General features: G+C 41.4%; 1 protein-coding gene across 1 annotated transcript; it reads right to left on the reverse strand.

Moving 5' to 3' along the window:
• Positions 1-1,804: 1,804 nt before the first annotated feature.
• LOC133460951 (zinc finger protein OZF-like) lies at positions 1,805-18,657 on the reverse strand. The gene is made up of 3 exons (XM_061741665.1): positions 18,610-18,657; positions 16,462-16,608; positions 1,805-3,100 (listed from the first exon to the last, which is right to left on the reverse strand). The coding sequence occupies exons 1-3, from the start codon at positions 18,655-18,657 to the stop codon at positions 1,991-1,993; spliced, it is 1,305 nt and encodes a 434-aa protein (XP_061597649.1). The 3' UTR covers positions 1,805-1,990.
• Positions 18,658-20,295: the final 1,638 nt, after the last annotated feature.

The following is a 20,295-nucleotide window of genomic DNA, read 5'->3' on the forward strand; positions in this document are numbered from 1 at the left end:
AACGGCCTTGCAACAACAGTTGTGACAAATAAGCTTAAAATAAGTACGAACAACTTCTCTCATTCAAATTAATCAGAATTTATTTACACAAGTGTCAGAAGATGGTAAAACAACACTTCGGATAAATTCTGATGGCTAAACTACCCAAAAACAACAACTAACTAAACATGTACACAAAACTTCAGATTACCTGAAGGGGGGTGTGGGTGGTAGTAGGAGCAGAATTAGGGGAGAAAACAATAAGATAAACAAACACACTCAACTAATGAGCACAGTTGTGACGGGATCACCAGTCCGGCTCACAACGTAAAACTAACTTTTAAAATGTGTTACTAAGTTTCTCTGCCCAGACACAGAACAGCCTCTTACGTGAATCTTTGTAAATGAAGAGAAAGTGGTTTGATCCGGCCGGTCAGTGTTTCTTGATGAAACAAAGGGTAGTTACGCTCAGCAGGGGATCCTGATAAAGAGCTGCTCTCTCTCTCTCTCTCTCCTGGTCCAGATGAGGACCAGTGTGGATGAGGGGAATACATGGGCACAGCAGCTGGGCCTCCTTCAGCTCCAGGTCGGTCCAAAGGCGTTCACATCGAGACCTGCAGGGTCCCTGGTTCAGCTCCTCTTTGGGCTCAGAAAACTTGCGGCTACTCGCTGCGAAACGGACAGAGCAGAGGAGAAGAGAGCTTTTCCTTTTATAGCTGGCCCAGGAAGTCAAGGCCCCCCCTGTGGCTTGGGGTCTGTGTCCAATCAGGGGCCGTTCCTTATCACTGCAGGGCCTTAGATGCAAATCCTGGTTGAGCTTTGCGTCCATGGGGTTTCCTTTGTTCCAAACCATGCGGTCAGGTATCATAAACTCGAGGCTGGTCTCAGCCAAATGCGCGTTCCCCAAAGTTTGTGGGGGCGTGGCTTTGGACGGAGCGCTGACGGGAGGGGGAGGAGGGGGCGGGGCTTAGAGAAGGCGCCAATTTCAAATCTTGCTAGCTCTCAGAAGTTGCATATTACAACTTTAAATAGTGTTTATATAGAGGGAAATGTAACTGCAAATGGCAATGATCACCCAGGTATCCGCAAATTTATACTCACGTATACCACAATAGGTTTACACTGTGTCAAATGGTTAATATTAATTTGTGTAACTTCAATACATCAAGATTTTTGACATCTAACAACAAGGGTCTATGTGAAAACATGGTATTGAGTTCAAGGGGAAGGAGACATTTTTTTACTTCTTACTTCTTTTTGAACATGTCAAAACTGCTGCTGCTTCAAAAAAAAATCTGTTGCAGTCATTGTTCAAGTATGCTCGAGCATGTCTGTGACTTACACTACCATCATGTTCAAAATAAAGACTTTTTAATTGAATTCTTTTACTTCATTTTCTAAATCTGGTTATAACTGAACAGCTCTTACAGCTGTAAGAATCTGCTGCTTTTTAAATAAAATATTTAAAATCTTTCCCACAATCGAACCACCAGAATTATTTCTTTCAAACTAAAATAACTAAATTGGTGCCTTTTAACTGAACTCTCAAAATAAATGATATCATTAGGGGCACGGTGACGTAGCTGGTAGTGCAGCCGTCTCACAACAAGAAGGTCCTGGGTTCGATTCCCGCCGGGGGAAGCTGTGGGCGCTGAAGTGCGTGTTAGTTCTCCCATGACTTCAGTGCCCACACCATGAGTGGGGTTGGCGAAAGGATCTTTCTGTGTGGAGTTTGCATGGCGCCAGATGGGGGGGAGGATCCGGCCGGAATAACGTGATCCTTCCACGCGCTACGTCCGGCCGGAGAAGCCCCACCCTGTCTGGTGAAAAGATGCGGCCTGCTCACTCCTCAGGTTAAGGAGGAGACCTGAGCTCAGTGCAGGGCCCTCCCGGGGTTGGTAGAGGATGGCAATGCCCAGGACTGTCACTTACGTAGGAGCACGGGGTGGTAAAAATGGGATAAAAATATTTAAAAAAAAAATAAATAAATGATATCACAAATGTACACTTTTTATTCAGTGTGAATACGTTGATGACTCGTTAGAGTACCTTGCCGGGCAAAAGCCGCTCCACACTGATCACACCTGTAAGGCTTGAATCCAGTGTGAATACGTTGGTGTCTCGTCAAATGACCTTGACGGGCAAAAGCCACTCCACACTGATCACACCTGTAAGGCTTGTCTCCAGTGTGAATACGTTGATGTTTTGTCAAATTACCTTGCTCAGCAAAAGCCTTTCCACACTGATTGCATCTGTAAGGCTTGTCTCCAGTGTGAATCCGTCGGTGTTTCGTTAGATCACCTTGTTGGGCAAAAGCCGCTCCACACTGATCACACCTGTAAGGCTTGTCTCCAGTGTGAATACGTTGGTGACTTGTCAAATGACCTTGCTTGGCAAAAGCCACTCCACACTGATCGCATCTGTGAGGCTTGTCTCCAGTGTGAATACGTTGGTGACTCGTCAAATGACCTCGCTGGGCAAAAGCCGCTCCACACTGATCGCATCTGTAAGGCTTGTTTCCAGTGTGAATACGTTGATGTCTCGTCAAATTACCTTGCTCAGCAAAAGCCACTCCACACTGATCACATCTGTAGGGCTTGTCTCCAGTGTGAATACGTTGGTGACCCTTCAAATCACCTAGCCGGGCAAAAGCCGATCCACACTGATCGCATCTGTAAGGCTTGTCTCCAGTGTGAATACGTTGGTGACTTGTTAAGGCACCTTGCTGGGCAAAAGCCGCTCTACACTGATCACACCTGTAAGGCTTGTCTCCAGTGTGAATACGTTGGTGACTCGTCAAATGATCTTGCCGGGCAAAAGCCACTCCACACTGATCACACCTGTAAGGCTTGTCTCCAGTGTGAATACGTTGGTGACTTGTTAGAGCACCTTGCTGGGCAAAAGCCACTCCACACTGATCGCATCTGTAAGGCTTGTCTCCAGTATGAATACGTCGGTGACTCGTCAAATCACCTCGCTTGGTAAAAGCTGCACCACACTGATCACAGCTGTATGGTCTATCACCATTGTGAGTTTTTTTATGGATCTTCAAGTTTGATGAAGTAGTGAAGACTTGCTCGCAATCATCACAGCAGTATCTTTTGGGTCTTCCTTTATGATTCTGTAACAGAGAAGATGACTTACATTATCTTGGCTGCATTATCAAAAGCCTTTTCAGTTTCAAGTATGGAGCTAGAACAGTCTCATAATTCGCAAATGCACAGACCGATTCACAAATGCATAGGACAAATTCACAAATGCACACGCCGATCCACAAATGCACAGAACAATTCACAAATGCACAGAATAATTCACACGTGCGTAGGACAAGATACACAAATGTTTGTTTTTTTTTAAACTAAACTGTTTTTATCATGCAACTTCATATAAAATACAATAGCCACGTATCACAACTATTTCCTTTTTTTGTTTTTTTTAAAACATACTCAGCTGTTCCATACATAAAAAAATAAAACACAGTAAATCCCTACACACATCCCCATACACATAAGTACCCACAGTAGCAGCATGAAGGCAGCGTCGGACAATACAAACAAAAACACACGTACAACAGGACATCGACAGAAACTACATTAAGGGACAAGGCAAACCCGAACCCGCCAGTGGGTCTGGTTGGAAGTGTAGGACAGCAAATCCAGGAATTACCGAATTATAATGGTTTGAGTCTACTGCTCCATTAATTGCAGGGCTCCATCTCAAACAAAATATATCCAATTGCAGTCTCAAAGAATAAGTAATTTGCTCCATTTGGTAGATGTCCTTTACCTTCTCCACCCACAAATTATACGTGGGCGGATCTGGTTTAAGCCAATTTATAGTAATGCATTTTATAGCCGCTGTAAGTAATATATGCAATAGATATGTTTTGGCTCTGCTCCCCAAACCCTCCGGTATAGCTCCCAGCAGCATCACCACAGGTTCGACTGTGACAGGCTGATCAAAAACTCGTTTCAATGCTTCAGATACCTCCACCCAGAAGGGTTTTAATTTGGTACATGTCCAGAATATATGAGAGTGGTTCCCGATGTGTGCCCCACATTCCCTCCAACATACATTTGAATATTTTTGACCCATTTTGGCCACTATGACGTGTCCTAAAGAATCTGGATATTACTTTCCACTTAAATTCCCTCCAGGTATTGGAGTTGGTTACCAGGTGTGCTTCAATACAAATATCCAACCACGAGTCCGGTGTTACTTCTATGCCTAACTCAGCCTCCCATTTTCTATTATATGATAGATAGATAGATAGAGGTGGAGCTTTGTTTGGTTTATTATTTGGTCACATTTAGACACACACACACACACACACACACACACACACACACACACACACACACACACACACACACACACACACACACACACACACACACACACACACACACACACACACACACACACACACACACACACACACACACACACACACACACACACACACACACACAGTAGTTTTTGGGGTTAGTTAGCGGTAGCTTAGCTCAGATTGTGATTCGAGTTGATTGCTGCTTGTGTTTTGGTCAGGTCCGTGTCAGTTTTGTTGGATTTGTGTTTTGTTTGTAGTTTTTGTGGCAGATTTCCAGTGCTTGACGTGCGTCTCCGTGTGCTCCTGCTTCCTGGATTGGCAGTGAATGACACCCCCCCCCCCCCACAAAAAAAATGTATACCCTCTATTCAACCCAGGAGAGAAAGAGGGAGTGCTGACCACCGGTGTAAGTCATCATCACTAATAGTTTGTATTAATTTCTTGTAGTTGGTCTCATATAATTTGTCCAGGCATAGAGGAATACAAATCCCAAGATATTTGATGCCATTATCAGGCCATCTAAATTCACTCTGAGTCTTAACTGTCTGTGGGATTTTGCTACTGATGTCTAACGCCATCGTTTTGTCCACGTTAATTTTATAGCCCGAAAAATACCCGTAATTAGAGATTTTAGATATGGGATGGTCGTTGCCGGTTCTCGCAAATATAGTAACACATCATCGGCATATAAAGAAAGTTTGTGTTGTTCACCATCGATTGTGATGAAGCATTGTAACACGTGGCCCCCTGCAGGGCTTTGAACTGGACTCAAGACCTTTGAGGTAGCTCCAGCTTCCTACCCCCGTGCAGATCCCGACACCTCGGAAGTTGGTTCAAACAGACAACTGGACTCAACACCTTTGAGGCAGCTCCAGCTTCCTACCCCCGTGCAGATCCCGACACCTGGAAGTTGGTTCAAACAGACTTGAATCACAAGAACACCCTATGGGGTAATTTAGAAGTCTGTGACAGTCATGCCAAATGTCTGATAATGACATTTAGCCACATATGACATCCGACTGTAAATTACTTTTGTCTCTCGCCTGATTTGTGTATTCCTGTCTTTTGTTGTTAAACTTTTGTATAAAAACCTGGTTACAACATCACTCGAGGTCGGCATATCAACCAGACTTTGGTCTGTGTAGAGCTGCCCACCGCCGGCTGAATAAAAACCCATATACCACAAAGCGGACTTCTGAAATGGTTTGGTAAATTCCTCAGCAATTGTAATGCCCTTTATATTGACGTCATCCATGATCAACTGTGCAAGCGGCTAAATGCTGATTGCAAACAGTAGTGGCGATAGCGAGCATCCTTGTCTGCAGCCCCGTTCTAAAGTAAATCCATCAGAAAGAAAACCATTGGCCTTAACCGCCGCCTGCGGACCATTATATAACGTTTGTACCCATTTTATGAAATTGGGGCCAAATTTAAATTTCTCCAGAGTTTGTACCAAATGAAGAAACGCGGTCGAATGCTTTCTGGGCGTTGAGAGATAGCAACATCAATTCCTGTCTCCTCACCGACGGGTGGGTCATTATGTTTCTGCGGATGTTGTCCCCATATCATCTCCCCGTAATGAAGCCTGTCTGATCAGGGTGGATAATACTAATGATGATGTTGTTTACCCGTTTAGCTAGGATGGCTGTCAACATATGCATATCTGTATTCAAGAGTGACATTGGTCTATATGACTGGCATTTAGTCGGGTCCTTACCCTCTTTGTGTATCACTACTATTGTTGCTTCTCTCCAAGAAGGGGCCATGCTGCCACATTGTAATGCGTGATGATAGGCATTAAGTAGTAGGGGAGAAAAAACGTCCTTGAAAGTCTTATGAAACTCATTAATGAATCCGTCCGGGCTCGGGGTTTTATTATTTTTCAGTATGGAGATTACTTGCAGCAGCTCCTCTGCCGTAATTGGGCGATCTAACTCTTTCACAGAGTCTTCTGATAACTCTGGAAATTTGATGTTTTCCAGGAAACGTTTTAGTTCGTCGTTGTCTGTGAACGTATCTGTGTTTTTATACAAAGTTTTATAAAATTCTGCAAATGAGTGAGAGAGTTTGACATCTCGTCTGGTTTCGTTAATATCAACTCAACTGATTTTAGTTTTTGTACTATATTTAGTGCCACGGCTGCGCCACGTGGCACTCCTCCTCCATTGAGCTTCGCAATGGAGGAGGAGTGCCTCGTGCTGCGCACGAGGCACTCTTAATATTGCTCAGGCTTATTTCATATTCTTCCGTAAAAACTTTGGCGCGTAACTAGTCCCGCAGCTTTGAGAAAACGCGAAAAGTAAAAACGTAGAAACGTGCGCCTTAAGCGGGAATCGATGGGTATGACTTTTATTAGCGATTGGCGTGCACGTTTTTGCGCAACGTGCACAAACGTGCGCTTTTTGCCCCATCCGGAACGCATTGCGAGAACTTTGGGGCCTCACCACTCGCACACCGTTACTCGAAAAATTCTGAACCAATTTAGAAAGTTGTAGGCCCTGAATTTAACTACAGTCCTGTGGATTTTCAGAGCGATGGCACAAATAGTTTTTGCACGAAGTGCAAAAACATTTCCAAATTTCCAAACTAATGGGGAGATTTTCCCATGTATGTGAATGGGGCAGAATGTAACACTGTGGATGGGAGGAGGTAAAAAAAAAGCCAAATTCACCTTTTTTCAGAGTCACATATCTTTCTCATACTTGCACGTAGAAACGTCATTCAAACTTCAAAACGGAGGAAAACTTCTCCCCTCTCTCCAAACCCCGAACTGTTTTTTCCTAAGATGTACACTTTTCAAGATATGAGCCCTCAAGCGAGGACTGGAAATCACTTTTTTTGTCAAATCTACAGTGCGGTTCTAATTCATTAGAGTGTGGAAACGTTCAAAAAATGATCATAATTTTTATTTGTAACTCGACCTCACGGCCAAACCGTAAAAGGTAGACAGATAATTTTTGGTCAGAATATAGACATAGGTGTTGTGATTCATAAAATGTGACTTTGACAGGCGTGGTGTGCACAAAATTTTAACGGGGGAGCCAACAGACACGCATATTCCTGTCTCGCTCTTCATTGACTCTTATGTTAAAAAACATTTTCTTAAAAAAAAAATCTCATTTTTGTTTTCGAATTGCCGTTACTAACACATTTTAAGGAATATCTGTATGAAAATAACATTTAGATAATCTGGTAGGTTCTCTGTTTCTCAAAATGTTTTCGTTTTTCTGCTAAGAGCTACGGTTTGAGCGCAAAGTGGAGTGATTTCAGGTTTGTCACAACCGAAAATCCAGCTGAGTCATTCCCGCTCCCTCTGTATCAGGTTCTTGTTGCCCCTAGCAACCAGAGCTCAGCTGTTGACTGATTAGGCTGACCCAGAACTGGTCACATGACTCACTCAGTACAGACTTCATAGTATGGCCGTTTTCGAATTCAGACACTACCGCACTACATGCTACATACTGCAACGTATGCACTGAATACTGCCTACTGAATGAAGGATTCAGTACGCTGCTCCAGCAGACCGTTCACACAGCAGTGTGCTACAGTGTATCCCACAATGCATCTCGCACCAAAACGTCAGCGAAAGATGAGATTTAAAAGCAGACTAGAGTGTTTCTCAATCCTGGTCCTCGAGTACCACTGTCCTGCATGTTTTAGATGTTTCCCTGCATCAACACACCTGATTCTAATTAAAGGTCCTAATTAGCTGTCACCAAGGTCTGCACAACTCTGTTGATGACACAGGTACTTTTATCACGGTGCGCTTAAGCAGAGTAGCATTTAAAACATGCAGGCGGACCAGGATTGAGAAACACTGGACTAGAAGCTGTTGTAATTCCAGCTGTAGCGCTGTTAATATGCCACTTTATTACGTTTTAACATCTTTTCAGGAGTAAATGTAACCGTTAAATCCCCACCCTGGGCTCAGTTTATCCAAATAACGCCTGTTAAGAAATTTGATCCGATGTGTCGGGGATCAGAAGAGCCGCCGGTCCGGCCGCATCAGCAGCTCACGGCCGGAGAACAGACGCGATCGCCGGGTCAAACTACGCTGTCGTCCCGGGGAGAAACCTGCAGCTCTGTGGAGAATTGTCGCCGGCTGAAATAAATCATTTAGGAAAATAAATGTTGGTTTAATAGATGAAATCTAACAGTCGTAGCTGTCACGTTAGTTTGTATAAAGTGAAGCTTCGTGTTTTAATAGATAGCTTTACTTTATATTCAGACAAAACCACAATCTGCAGATAAAACAAAGCTATAGCGCAACGGGTGCGTAGGCGACTTTCGCACAGCGAACGCGTGTTCGATTACAGTCGGGACATATTTTGCAAATTTCCCCGATGTGGGATTAGTAAAGGATTATCTTATTTTAAATGTTGAAATAGCAGTAAAACCACATTTATTGATGAAAAGACATAATGGATGGAAAGGGATTTTAATAAATGTATTGAAATGAACATATCAGTCTATTGAATCTCATTTTATTATTAACAAAATTCTTCCCTCTCCATCTTCTCCTCCTTGTCCAAACCCTCTCTCTGCATCTATTTATTTCAGCTCCCAGACAAATTCTCTGTCAAAACACAGCAACGAAAAGTAGTTATTTCATGAAAAGACAACGAACTACCGATATATAACGTTGTCATAACACTTAGTTCACTTTTATTTACGTAGCAAGCACGCTAAGATAACTAACAAAAACCTAACATACTATTAAAAACCCACAATTTTTAATCGTTGTCCTTACACTAAATTGAATTAAAAAGGTTATATATTAAAGTTACTTACATTTATATTCCTCCTCTCCCTCTCCACGGTGCAATTAGTCCTTTCTGCCTTCACATCACATCACTGTCCGATTGCAGCTGTTTTCTCAATAAAGCTTTGAGAAAAAAAAGAAAAAAGCGCTGCCCGGCCGAGGCCGCATTGCATTCTGGGATAAAGTAAGCGAGGTAGCTGGTTTGAAGCATGCTGCGGATTTTTTTCCAGATCAGTACAACATCCGGGTATTTTTCGCACACTGCAGATTTCCTTCTGTTCACATACAGCATACTACTTACTACACTTTGCCCAAATCAGTGTATACTTGTAGTACAGTATGCGAATTCGAAAACGACCTCTAACTTGGAAAATGGAGAAATCTGAACCCTGACCTTTTGACCTTAGATGAACACACACACACACACACACACACGATAGGTGTTATTATGGGATGGCAGGTGTTTTTATAGGATGTTAGTGTTATTATGGGATGGCAGGTGTTTTTATAGGATGTTAGTGTTATTATGGGATGTCAGGTGTTTTTATAGGATGTTAGTGTTATTATGGGATGGCAGGTGTTTTTATAGGATGTTAGTGTTATTATGGGATGGCAGGTGTTTTTATAGGATGTTAGTGTTATTATGGGATGGCAGGTGTTTTTATAGGATGTTAGTGTTATTATGGGATGTCAGGTGTTTTTATAGGATGTTAGTGTTATTATGGGATGGAAGTGTTATTATGGGATGGTAGGTGTTTATTATGGGATGGAAGTGTTATCGGTGTTAGCGGCCCCGTTAGCGGTCCCGTTAGCGATCCCGTTAGCGATCCCTTTAGCGGTCCCGTTAGCGGCTCGGTTAGCGATCCCGTTAGCGGCTCGGTTAGCGGTCCCGTTAGCGGCTCGGTTAGCGGCCCCGTTAGCGGTCCCGTTAGCGGTTCAGTTAGCGATTCCGTTAGCGGTCCCGTTAGCAGTCCAGTTAGCGATCCCGTTAGCGGTCCAGTTAGCGATCCCGTTAGCGGTCCAGTTAGCGGTCCCGTTAGCGACCCCGTTAGCGGTCCCGTTAGCGGTCCCGTTAGCAATCCCATTAGCGGTCCCGTTAGCAATCCCATTAGCGGTTGTTAGCGATCCCGTTAGCGGTTCTGTTAGCGGTCCCGTTAGCGATTCCGTTAGCGGTTGTTAGCGGTCCCGTTAGCGATCCCATTAGCGGCTTGGTTAGCGGTCCCGTTAGCGATCCCGTTAGCGGTCCCGTTAGCGATCCCGTTAGCGGTCCCGTTAGCGGTTCTGTTAGCGGTTGTTAGCGGCTCGGTTAGCGGTCCCGTTAGCGATCCCGTTAGCGATCCCGTTAGCGATCCCGTTAGCGATCCCGTTAGCGATCCCGTTAGAGGTTCCGTTAGCGGTTCTATTAGCTTATTACATATTTTCTGTAATAACTTTTGAATGGTTTGACATAGAGAGTCATGGGTGGTGTCATTGGAATCTGTATCGAGTCCTTGACCTTCATGGGTGCAAATAAGCCCCGCGATCATCCGGCAGTAGTCCGTGGCACTTCAAAATTTCCCGGGAATTTTGTCTAGTAGAAGATTGTTGTTTTCCCAGCCTCAGGGCCAATAATCTACTGGCTCTGTTTCCAGACTGGTAGTATTTTTGGTTAGTGAACCTCAGGTTGCCCTCAATCTTTTCAGAGGGGTGGTTGTTGAGGTCTCTTCTTGCTTGTCTGAGAGTATTTAATACATCCAAATTGGGTGTGCTTTTATGCTGTCTTTCCAAACCTCGTATTTTTCCCTCTAGTTCCTGGCGCTTTGCTTCTGTCTTCTTCTTTCTCGCACTGGCATATGAAATAATACAGCCCCTCATGTACGCTTTAGCACAATCCCATAGTATAAGAGGTGACGTTTCAGGTGATGTGTTTATTTCAAGGTATTCTTTTAACTCAGAATTCACAAACGTAACAAAATCCTTGTCATTCAGGAGGGAAGCGTTTAGCCTCCATTGTTTGGTTGTGAATCTGTGTCCTATATCCCAATCTACTGAAATTGGTGCGTGGTCTGAAATAGTGATCGGGTATATGGTTGTATCCATTATCCTATGCATTTCAGCTTTAGGGGTGAAGAAATAATCTAATCGAGAATAGGACAGACGTTTATTAGAAAAAAAAGTAAAGTCTTTAGCGCCAGGATATTTACTTCTCCAAACGTCTGTTATCCCTGTCTCTGTAGACAGATGTTTTAAGATTTTGTTCATTCTAGAGGGAGGGGATTTGGGTATGGGTTGTTTATCCCTAAATTGTGACATCACACAATTATAATCACCCCCTTTCAAAAGTACGCTGGAGCTATATTGCAATGTTATATCAAAAATTGTCTTAATAAATTCAGGGTCGTATACATTCATAAGTGAAGTTTTTGTGCCATCAATGGAGCCATTTATTAAAATATACCTTCCCTCTGAATCCTTATGAAGTGAATCTAGTTTAAAGTTGACCAGTCTATGTATAAGAATTGCTAACTCCTCTTTTCTTTCCAGATTTATGAGACGAGAAAAACGGGTGCTACCTGACATTTATATTGCTTTTACTGGTTAAGGATTCTCTTCCTTTTCACTGGGTTATGTAAACCCTTGACGTTGTAGCTCAAAACCCTCAGCGAACCCATCTATCGTCATGTTAGGTTGGATATCTAAGGCATTTTTTCCCATATTCAATATTGATATCGTTGGGAGCCTCTGTAGAGGGGAGCGGGATGCAAGTGAGGCACACACGGGAAGGACTGCGTTTGGGTATAATACTAGTATTGGAGGTTTGATGATATAAATGACTGTGGTTGGAGAGAAGAGAAGCACCAAAAGATTATTAGCAAACATAGGGCATGCTAAGATATAGTAATGGAAACAGTAGCATAGTTGTAGTAGTGATAATACAGCTGAGTTGTTGAAGAAGTATTCGCGTATTGAAATTAGAGAAATCTTCATAAAAAAAGTATGAAATAAAATGCATGAAGTTGCTGTTGCCGAAAATATTTCAAAATATGGGGGACAGAACACTCAAAGACATAACGAAAAGAAAACAAATGCCAGAAAACGAAGTTCGACGGGTTTCACGAAACCCAAGGGTTAGAACAAAGAGCTATGGATGATCCCACAGAGCAGGAAGTGGTTGAAAAAATAAAAAGGTACTAATGAAGCTAAAATGAAGGTTGTGAATGTACTATTCTACATATAAATGCACTTAAAGCCAATCTCGTAAGTAAAAAACAACTGGAGTAAAAGGGGATACATATAATGAAGGGAATAGAGGTAGGAGGAGAGCGGAGAGAGCGCAAGGAATTCAAAAGAGAAGACATATTATTATCACTATTATTACTTTTTTATTGTTATTATTATTTTATTATTATATTTTATCTTTCCCCCCCCCCACCCTAAATTAGCCTTAGGACTGTCAGAATTAGGGCTGGGCGATATATCGAGTATAGCCGATGTATCTCGGCTTCTACTCTGTGCGATGTACAAAATGACTCTATCGTGCATATTCGAGTATAAATTTTCAGGCATTTTGCATTTAGCCGCGGGCGTTAAATGACAGACTTTTCTCGCTCTCTCGTCTCGTCTCTCCTTCTCTGAGACATAAAACTTAAACTTAAATGTGGCCACATGAAATCAATCACTATCATTGAAACAAAGTCAAACAAGACTATATGAGGTAATATTTCTAACAATAAGTGAAAGTGATGCAAAGTAAAGGAGGAGAGGATGAAACATTGCAGTCCCTGCACCTACAATTTAATATAAAGGTGCTCTAAAGCAGGGGTTCTTAACCTTTCTGACCTTGGGGCCCAATTATTTCAGTACAGAGTGGCCCGAGGCCCGTTAAATATTAACACTGTATAGCAGCAAAGGTCCAGAACATCATAATAAATATATATATATATATATATATATATATATATATATATATATATATATATATATATTCAAGTAGCCTCATAGTTGTATCAACATCTGCATCTGACTGTTATATTAAAAAAGTACATATTTGCCCATTAACATGTGTAACTTCAATTACACATTTTTTTCTCTTAAAAATAAAATAAATAAATAAGATTTTATTTTATTTTTCAAATGCTATCTTATTTTATTTCTTTACCAGCAGTTTGAATTTCCCCTTTTCTTTGTTAATTGTCTCAACACATTTTTATAATAAATTAATATAAACACATCTTAACAATTTAAAAGTTTTGCAGTTTTTCTTTCTTCCCCTCTTATAATCTTATGCCCTCACTTTCTGTCATTCAGTGAGAGAACTGAGCTCTAACTTCTCCTGCCAGGACTTTAAATCTGGGCTGGATGGTGTCAGGTTCTCATGCACATGAGAAGGTGCTCATTGATGAACCTGGAACGATATTTAGTTTTAATTATGTTCATTGTGGAGAAAGCTGCTTCACAGCTGAAATGTGGACCCAAACATGTTTAAGATGGTCAGCTTATTTTCTGTGACTTCAGTTCAGACTTGAGTGAAAATGTTTGATGAAAAACTTTGTGTTTTGTTTCAGTGGAGTTTCACTTTTGCACTTTGAACGCCACGTTCTCTGAACGTATGAGACACTGGTTTTGTCCCAGTGTGAAGACTGAACAGGATGAATCTGTCCATTCCGGGTTGAACTTCCCTTTCCACCTGTTAGGCTTTTCATCTCTGTAAGAGTCAAGCTAATTACTTACTAAGTAACTTACTAAGTTTTATTTACATTAATAAGTTGTCAGGACTGCGCGTGTCGGATTTCATCCGAGCCTGATCATCTGAGACGGCAGAACCCGCAGCTCTCTGGCCGCTGCAGCAGAGTCACTTTCCGATGCTTTTGCGAGCCCGAACAACAGTCCAGTCCAGCAGACACATCTACATGTACAATCCTTCAGCAGTAACGACGGAGCCCACTGCCCGAGCGGCACCGACCTCCCCGGCCGCGCGGACGAGTCAGGATAAATGATCACGCCGCGCTCGCTCGCTCTGGGCGCAGACCCAAGTAATCGATCCCTGATCCTGGCGGATCTAAACCTACTCTGTGCAAAATGAAGGATTTTCTCTATAAATACACACCATTTCTCTTACTATTACACCTAGAGCTAGCTGAGGGTCTTCTTCTCCTCATTTGGTCGGGAGTTGCTATGCAGTCCCGCGGCCCCCGCGGCCCACATGTACAAAACTGATTTCTTTTCGCTGCCCACTAGATGGCGCTCGCGGCCCAAGTGTGGGCCGCGGCCCTATGGTTAAGAATCACTGCTCTAAAGGCCCTCCTGCTCAGAGCAGCTCATCCTGGTAAAACCTGGTAAAACCAGGTGAAACCTGGTCATCCTGGTAAAACCGGGACCAGAACATGTTCTTAGCAGATGTTCTTTGACCGGGAATCAGAGAGATGCAACGTGCACTTTCTATTTTGAAATGACACTTTTTATGTTTTTGCCACTCACTGCTTAGTAACTGTTTAATAAATACAGTTTTGGTAAATTTGACTTATTCCCCCTTGTTGCATGAAAGTTTAAAATGAGCATATATTAATGCAGTATGAACGAGAATGTTTTAATGTAGACATATAGAATTATCATTGTAGTGTGATTGTAGTATCAAAGTGTTAATTCAAGGCTAAGGCAAAATATCGAGATATATATCGTGTATCGTGACCTGGCCTAAAAATATCGAGATATTAATAAAAGGCCATATCGCCCAGCCCTAGTCAGAATAATCATTTCTTTATTATCATTAAGGAATATATATCTGTACAATAGAAAAGGTCAATAGCAGTATTTTGCAGAAAAGACAGAGGAAAGAGGAAGAAGAAACACACACACACACACACACACACACACACACACACACACACACACATTTAGATCCTCATTAAAGTAAGGCGAATGTACCCCCCCGTGTGCAATAATGGTTGGTACATTCAGGGTCGCATCCTGGTACTGGTTATATTAGAACAGACGCACCTGCGCCCTCTCGCCTCCAGGTCACACCCCAGCCCAAGCTAATGAAGGGGACACAGAATATAGACAAGCACTCGAAAAAAAAATTTTTTTTTTATTTTTAAATCGTCGTCATTTGGAAATGAGATCGCGTTCAAGCATGAATCGAGATCGCGATTTTTTAACGATTAATCGTGCAGCCCTAATCTGGGCCATTGTAGACTGAGCATGGCATGTTACTAAAACCAAACAAATCATCGCCCTCTTTCTTCTTCCTTCAGCGCACTGTGCCGCATTAAATGTAGTCCGGGTAAATACCTGCTTTGAGCTGCAAAGCACAAGCTCCTCTACTTCCGCCCCGCGCTCAACTCAACTTCAGCTCTGCGACTTAGTGAGTTACGTAATAATCGCGCGACACAACAAATCGATAATGGAATTCATTGCCAAAGCTTTTAATAATCGATTTTATTGATTTTATCGATTTGTTGTTGCAGCCCTAATTATAATAGAGTTATAAAAGCCATAGCACACACACACACACACACACACACACACACACACACACACACACACACACACACACACACACACACACACACACACACACACACACACACACACACACACACACACACACACACACACACACACACACACACACACACACAATAATAATTTCAGCTCTTGAGTAAGTCCTTGAGTCTTGTTAAAGACAACAAAGCCCTTAAACTGTTTTCTTTACTTGAAAGATATGATTTAATATGAGATGGCCCTTGAGTTATTTTTTATTTTATTTTTTTTAATTTAATTTTTATTTTATGTTGTACAATAATTAGATTCTCAGTGTATATTTTGTAATACTGATGTTGCTCAACTCAAGGCAAAAGTTTGTAATTCTGATATGTGCCTTGTTTGTTTGTATCTATGTTTCAATAAAAAAAAAACATTCTGGTGTAAAACTAAGTTAAGGATTAAAGTGAAGATTGTGTATGAATTAGCAGGAAACATCAAGATGAGAATATGTTTTCAGATAGAAAGTTTGGGCAAGTTAACCTGCATGGGGACCTTTCTCCAGCAGAGAGCAGCAGAATCTGGGCAAAGGAAACGGTGCCAGCGACCTCCGTCGTCACTTGTGTCCAGCTGGTATCAGACCGGGAACAGCGCCACTCGCGGCCACAGCCAGAACTGCAGGTCGCGTACGCGTTCACTGTCTTTTTGAGAACGTGCACGTCCACGCGCCAAATGAACGCAGGATACGCGTGACGACAACGATGCGTACGCGTTCTGAACTGCACGTAGAACTGAGCCCTAACTGATGACGGTTGGATTCTTCCTGATGTTGGTCCTCAAAGGCCTTCAAGAAAGCAGCTCAGCGTGAAGTCAAGACACTAAACTGTGGTGTTTGTTTCAAGATAACGGAGCCTGGAAGCAGGTTTACCTTCCTCCTCCTCAGCTTGGAGTCGTTGAGCTCCTCCTTGACGGTAATCTCCTGCTTGGGCGGCAGAAGTTCCAGCTCCCTCTCCTCGGCTTCTCTCAGCAGCTGCTCGGCGGTGATCTGCACCTCGGCAGGAGCTTCGTTCTTCACCTGAAACACCACAAACACCCTGAAATATCTCTGCAGGAGCTTTGTTCTTCACCTGAAACACCACAAACACCCCGAAATATCTCTGCAGGAGCTTTGTTCTTCACCTGAAACACCACAAACACCCTGAAATATCTCTGCAGGAGCTTTGTTCTTCACCTGAAACACCACAAACACCCTGAAATATCTCTGCAGTTATTGCTATTGTTATTGCTATCTCTGCAGCTCCAACCTCAGTATGTGTTATATGTCCTTGAATAATGTTTGATGGGTGATGTTTGATAATATCCTTGAATAAAGTTTAGGTTTTTTATCTGTGCTGTATTTATTTGTGCCAAGGGACTGCAGATGCAAATTATCCTAAGGCTAACTCTGGTGCAATGCATCACATGTTTACATTTATGTTTTTAATTGCACATGGTCCCTCTCAAATAAGATTTAAGTAAGTAAGTAAACTCTCTGGTCCTGGTCTGGGTTTAGGGGGTCTTGACTCCAAGTTTACCGACGACTGATATGTTTTCTATGCTGTTGACTGCACATTAGTGCCCCCCCCACCAACTTTGAAACATGTTTTCTCCAGATTTCAGGCAGAAGAACCCGGATGTGATCAAAGTTCTGCTGAAACAAAAACTAACCAAACTAAACTAAACTCTGCCAGAAGTCTGGATTAGGGTCACCACCCGCCCCGTAAAATACGGAATTGTCCTTTATTTGAGAGAAAAAAGTGTTGCGTCCCGTATTGAACTAATACGGGACGCGATTCGTCCCGTATTTTCATTAACGCCCCGTCTGTCACACACACATCAACACTAAATTTAACAATAATCAACTAAATAAAACACAGGAAACATTAAGGCCAGCAAAATCTTTGTGGCGGGACAACAGGACCTGCTGCGTCTGTGCCAGATCTTTATATATTATTATTAGTATTATTATTATTATTATTATTATATACGTGTGTGTGCCAGACAGCGGGAGGACTCGGGCTTCACCTCCAGGTCGGGGTTGGGAATTAAAAGTTGCGTTCCGTATTGAACCAATACGGACATTTATTATGCTCTTATTTATTGATGTCATAATATACAGATGAAGGTTGGAACATTTGAATATATTGCAAAACGTTGTTCATAGTAAATTTAACTAAAAGGAGAAACAAATATATTATTTCCCACTACATTCAAAGTGAGATATTTCAAGCCTTTATTTGTTATAATTTTGGTGATTATGGCTCAGTTTATGAAAACCCCAAATAAAAAATAAATTAGAGAATATTTTATGAAATCAATAAACAATTCCATCATCAAAATTATAACAAATAAAGGTTTGACATAAATTAACTTTTACACCATATTCTAGTTGAATTATTGAAATAAATTAACTTTTACACCATATTCTAGTTGAATTATTGAAATAAATTAACTTTTACACCATATTCTTCACCTGTATATTCTACATCTGGGCTGATGTGGACATACATACATACATACATACATACATACATACATACATACATACATACATACATACATACATACATACATACATACATACATACATACATACATACATACATAGGAGGATATTTCAGTTACTATATGGTTTTTCTGTCTCTACAGTCATGAAAGTTCAACGCTATTAAAGCACTTTGAACTTTAAATCAAAGCATTTCGTTTTTTCATATAAAATAAACACATTTTTATGCAGTTTAGAAGTTTTGGGGCTTTTTTTTTTGCTCCTGCGCTGCTGAAATCAGGGCGTCCCTTATTTCTATTTGTGAAAGGTGGAAACCCTAGTGTGGATTAAACTAATTAAACTGAATTAATCCATCAATAAGAACTTATTCCACCAATTCATATGAATGTGAGCCCGACACCAGCCCCAGTTTGACACAGAAACAGTTTAAAACGCTAAGACTTCATGACTAAAACCCGTGCCCTGTCCAAACCCTGCTTAGCTTAGCTTAGCTTAGCTTAGCTTAGCTTCCCTAAGCTCCGGGTTTCGTACCTTCGCCACCTCGGGGATCCGCTGCTTCCCTGCCGCGGTGGACGCCATGATCCTCGGTGTGTCGGGGGTTCGAGCCCCGGAATATCAAACCTGAGCGGGTCAAACAGCAGCTTTTAACGATACATGGTGGTCTTTATATCTATATCTTTATATATTTATATCTATGTATCGCAGCAGCTCCACGGGGCGTCCTAGTTTATATGTCTATGGTTTGTAGAGCAACATTTGCTAATAAAGTTTTTTAAATAAAGGCTCCATAACCCGGAAGTGCTGCCGCCATGATTTCCAACGGAGTCCTATGGAAGCGTCGCCTCTGTTTTATCCACTGCTCTGGTTCAGACCAGAGAAACTCCCGTTACATTGAAGATTGGAACATTTTGGAAGAATGCAAATGGAGAAGGAGAAAGACGAGGACCAGGACCAGGACCAGGTAAGTTTTTGTTTGAAACCTTTAAAGTTTATTTAGTGAGTCTAACAATGTTGCAAGTGTTGAGCCGCAGCCACGTGTTGAACATGGTAAAGGTGTAACTTCAACTCTGAGGTCTAACATCAACTGTAAGACCACTTTGTCTTCCAGTTGACCACATGGCCCGAAACAAAGAAACCGAGACAATGACCCGTCTGGTTTCAAACAGAGCACCAGCATCACTCATACGTAGTTTTTGAAAACTTAATCTACAGTTATTTTTATGCCATCTTCTTCCTTCAGGATTATTTTGTAACCCAAACCATATTCATCACCAAGAGCTAGAGAACTTTTATTTATTTTTGTGTTTTATTTTTATTTTGTACATGTAAAAAACAACAATTAAAGAGAAAATAAGATAACAAAACAAAGATACTTTTAACACTTACTATCTTAATTTACATGTGCAAAAAGCAGTAGGAAGAAGTGTTACATATTTAATTCTATACCCCCATTCACTAATAATTTATTAACGTGTTAATACATTTTGAGTAGCAGTTGAGTATTTCTATATATTTGTACACACATGCCAATATAAATATTTATAGGAGAGGCCCTGGATCACAAAGGGGTTGTCGAATGCCTGTAGTAAAAAGAATACATTGTATAAACAATTTATTAAGAATAGAACCTCAGAAAATGAAATTAAATATAAAAAATATAAAAATAAACTTACTGATATTATAAGGAAATGTAAAAAGGATTATTATAATAAGGTGCTTGAAAATAATAAGAATAATATTAGAGGAACATGGAACATATTAAACTCAATTATCAGAAAAAAGAAACACAATATGAGTGTCTCTCAATGTTTCATTGATAATGATAAAATTGTAAATGATGATGAGGTGGTGGAAGGCTTTAACGACTTCTTTGTGAACGTGGGGCCCAACCTGGCAAGGGATATAAAACCTCCACAAGGGGGGGGGCATTGACCAGTTTTTCAATGAAAGAACCCCAGCAACAATTTTTCTCAGAGACACAGATAGTAACGAAATTATGGACATTGTTAGTAATTTCAAGAACAAAACTTCATTAGATTGGAATGGAATTGACATGACCCTAGTTAAACAAGTTATATATACTATTGCAGACCCTTTAACATATATCTTTAATCTTTCTCTCAAAACGGGCTGCTTTCCCACAAAAATGAAGTTAGCCAAAGTTATCCCACTTTACAAGTCTGGTGAAAAAAATCTCTTCACCAATTACAGACCTGT

This window comes from Cololabis saira, chromosome 15 (assembly GCF_033807715.1).
Source record: "Cololabis saira isolate AMF1-May2022 chromosome 15, fColSai1.1, whole genome shotgun sequence".
NCBI lineage: Eukaryota > Metazoa > Chordata > Actinopteri > Beloniformes > Belonidae > Cololabis > Cololabis saira.

Bases quoted from the DNA above. Each gene is read 5' to 3' on its own strand.
- LOC133460951 (XM_061741665.1), bottom strand. From the start codon at position 18,657: ATGGCGTCCACCGCGGCAGGGAAGCAGCGGATCCCCGAGGTGGCGAAG. The intron at 16,609-18,609 runs GTACGAAACCCG...GTGGTGTTTCAG, and splicing joins GGATCCCCGAGGTGGCGAAG to GTGAAGAACGAAGCTCCTGC. The intron at 3,101-16,461 runs GTAAACCTGCTT...TCTCTGTTACAG, and splicing joins CCAAGCTGAGGAGGAGGAAG to AATCATAAAGGAAGACCCAA.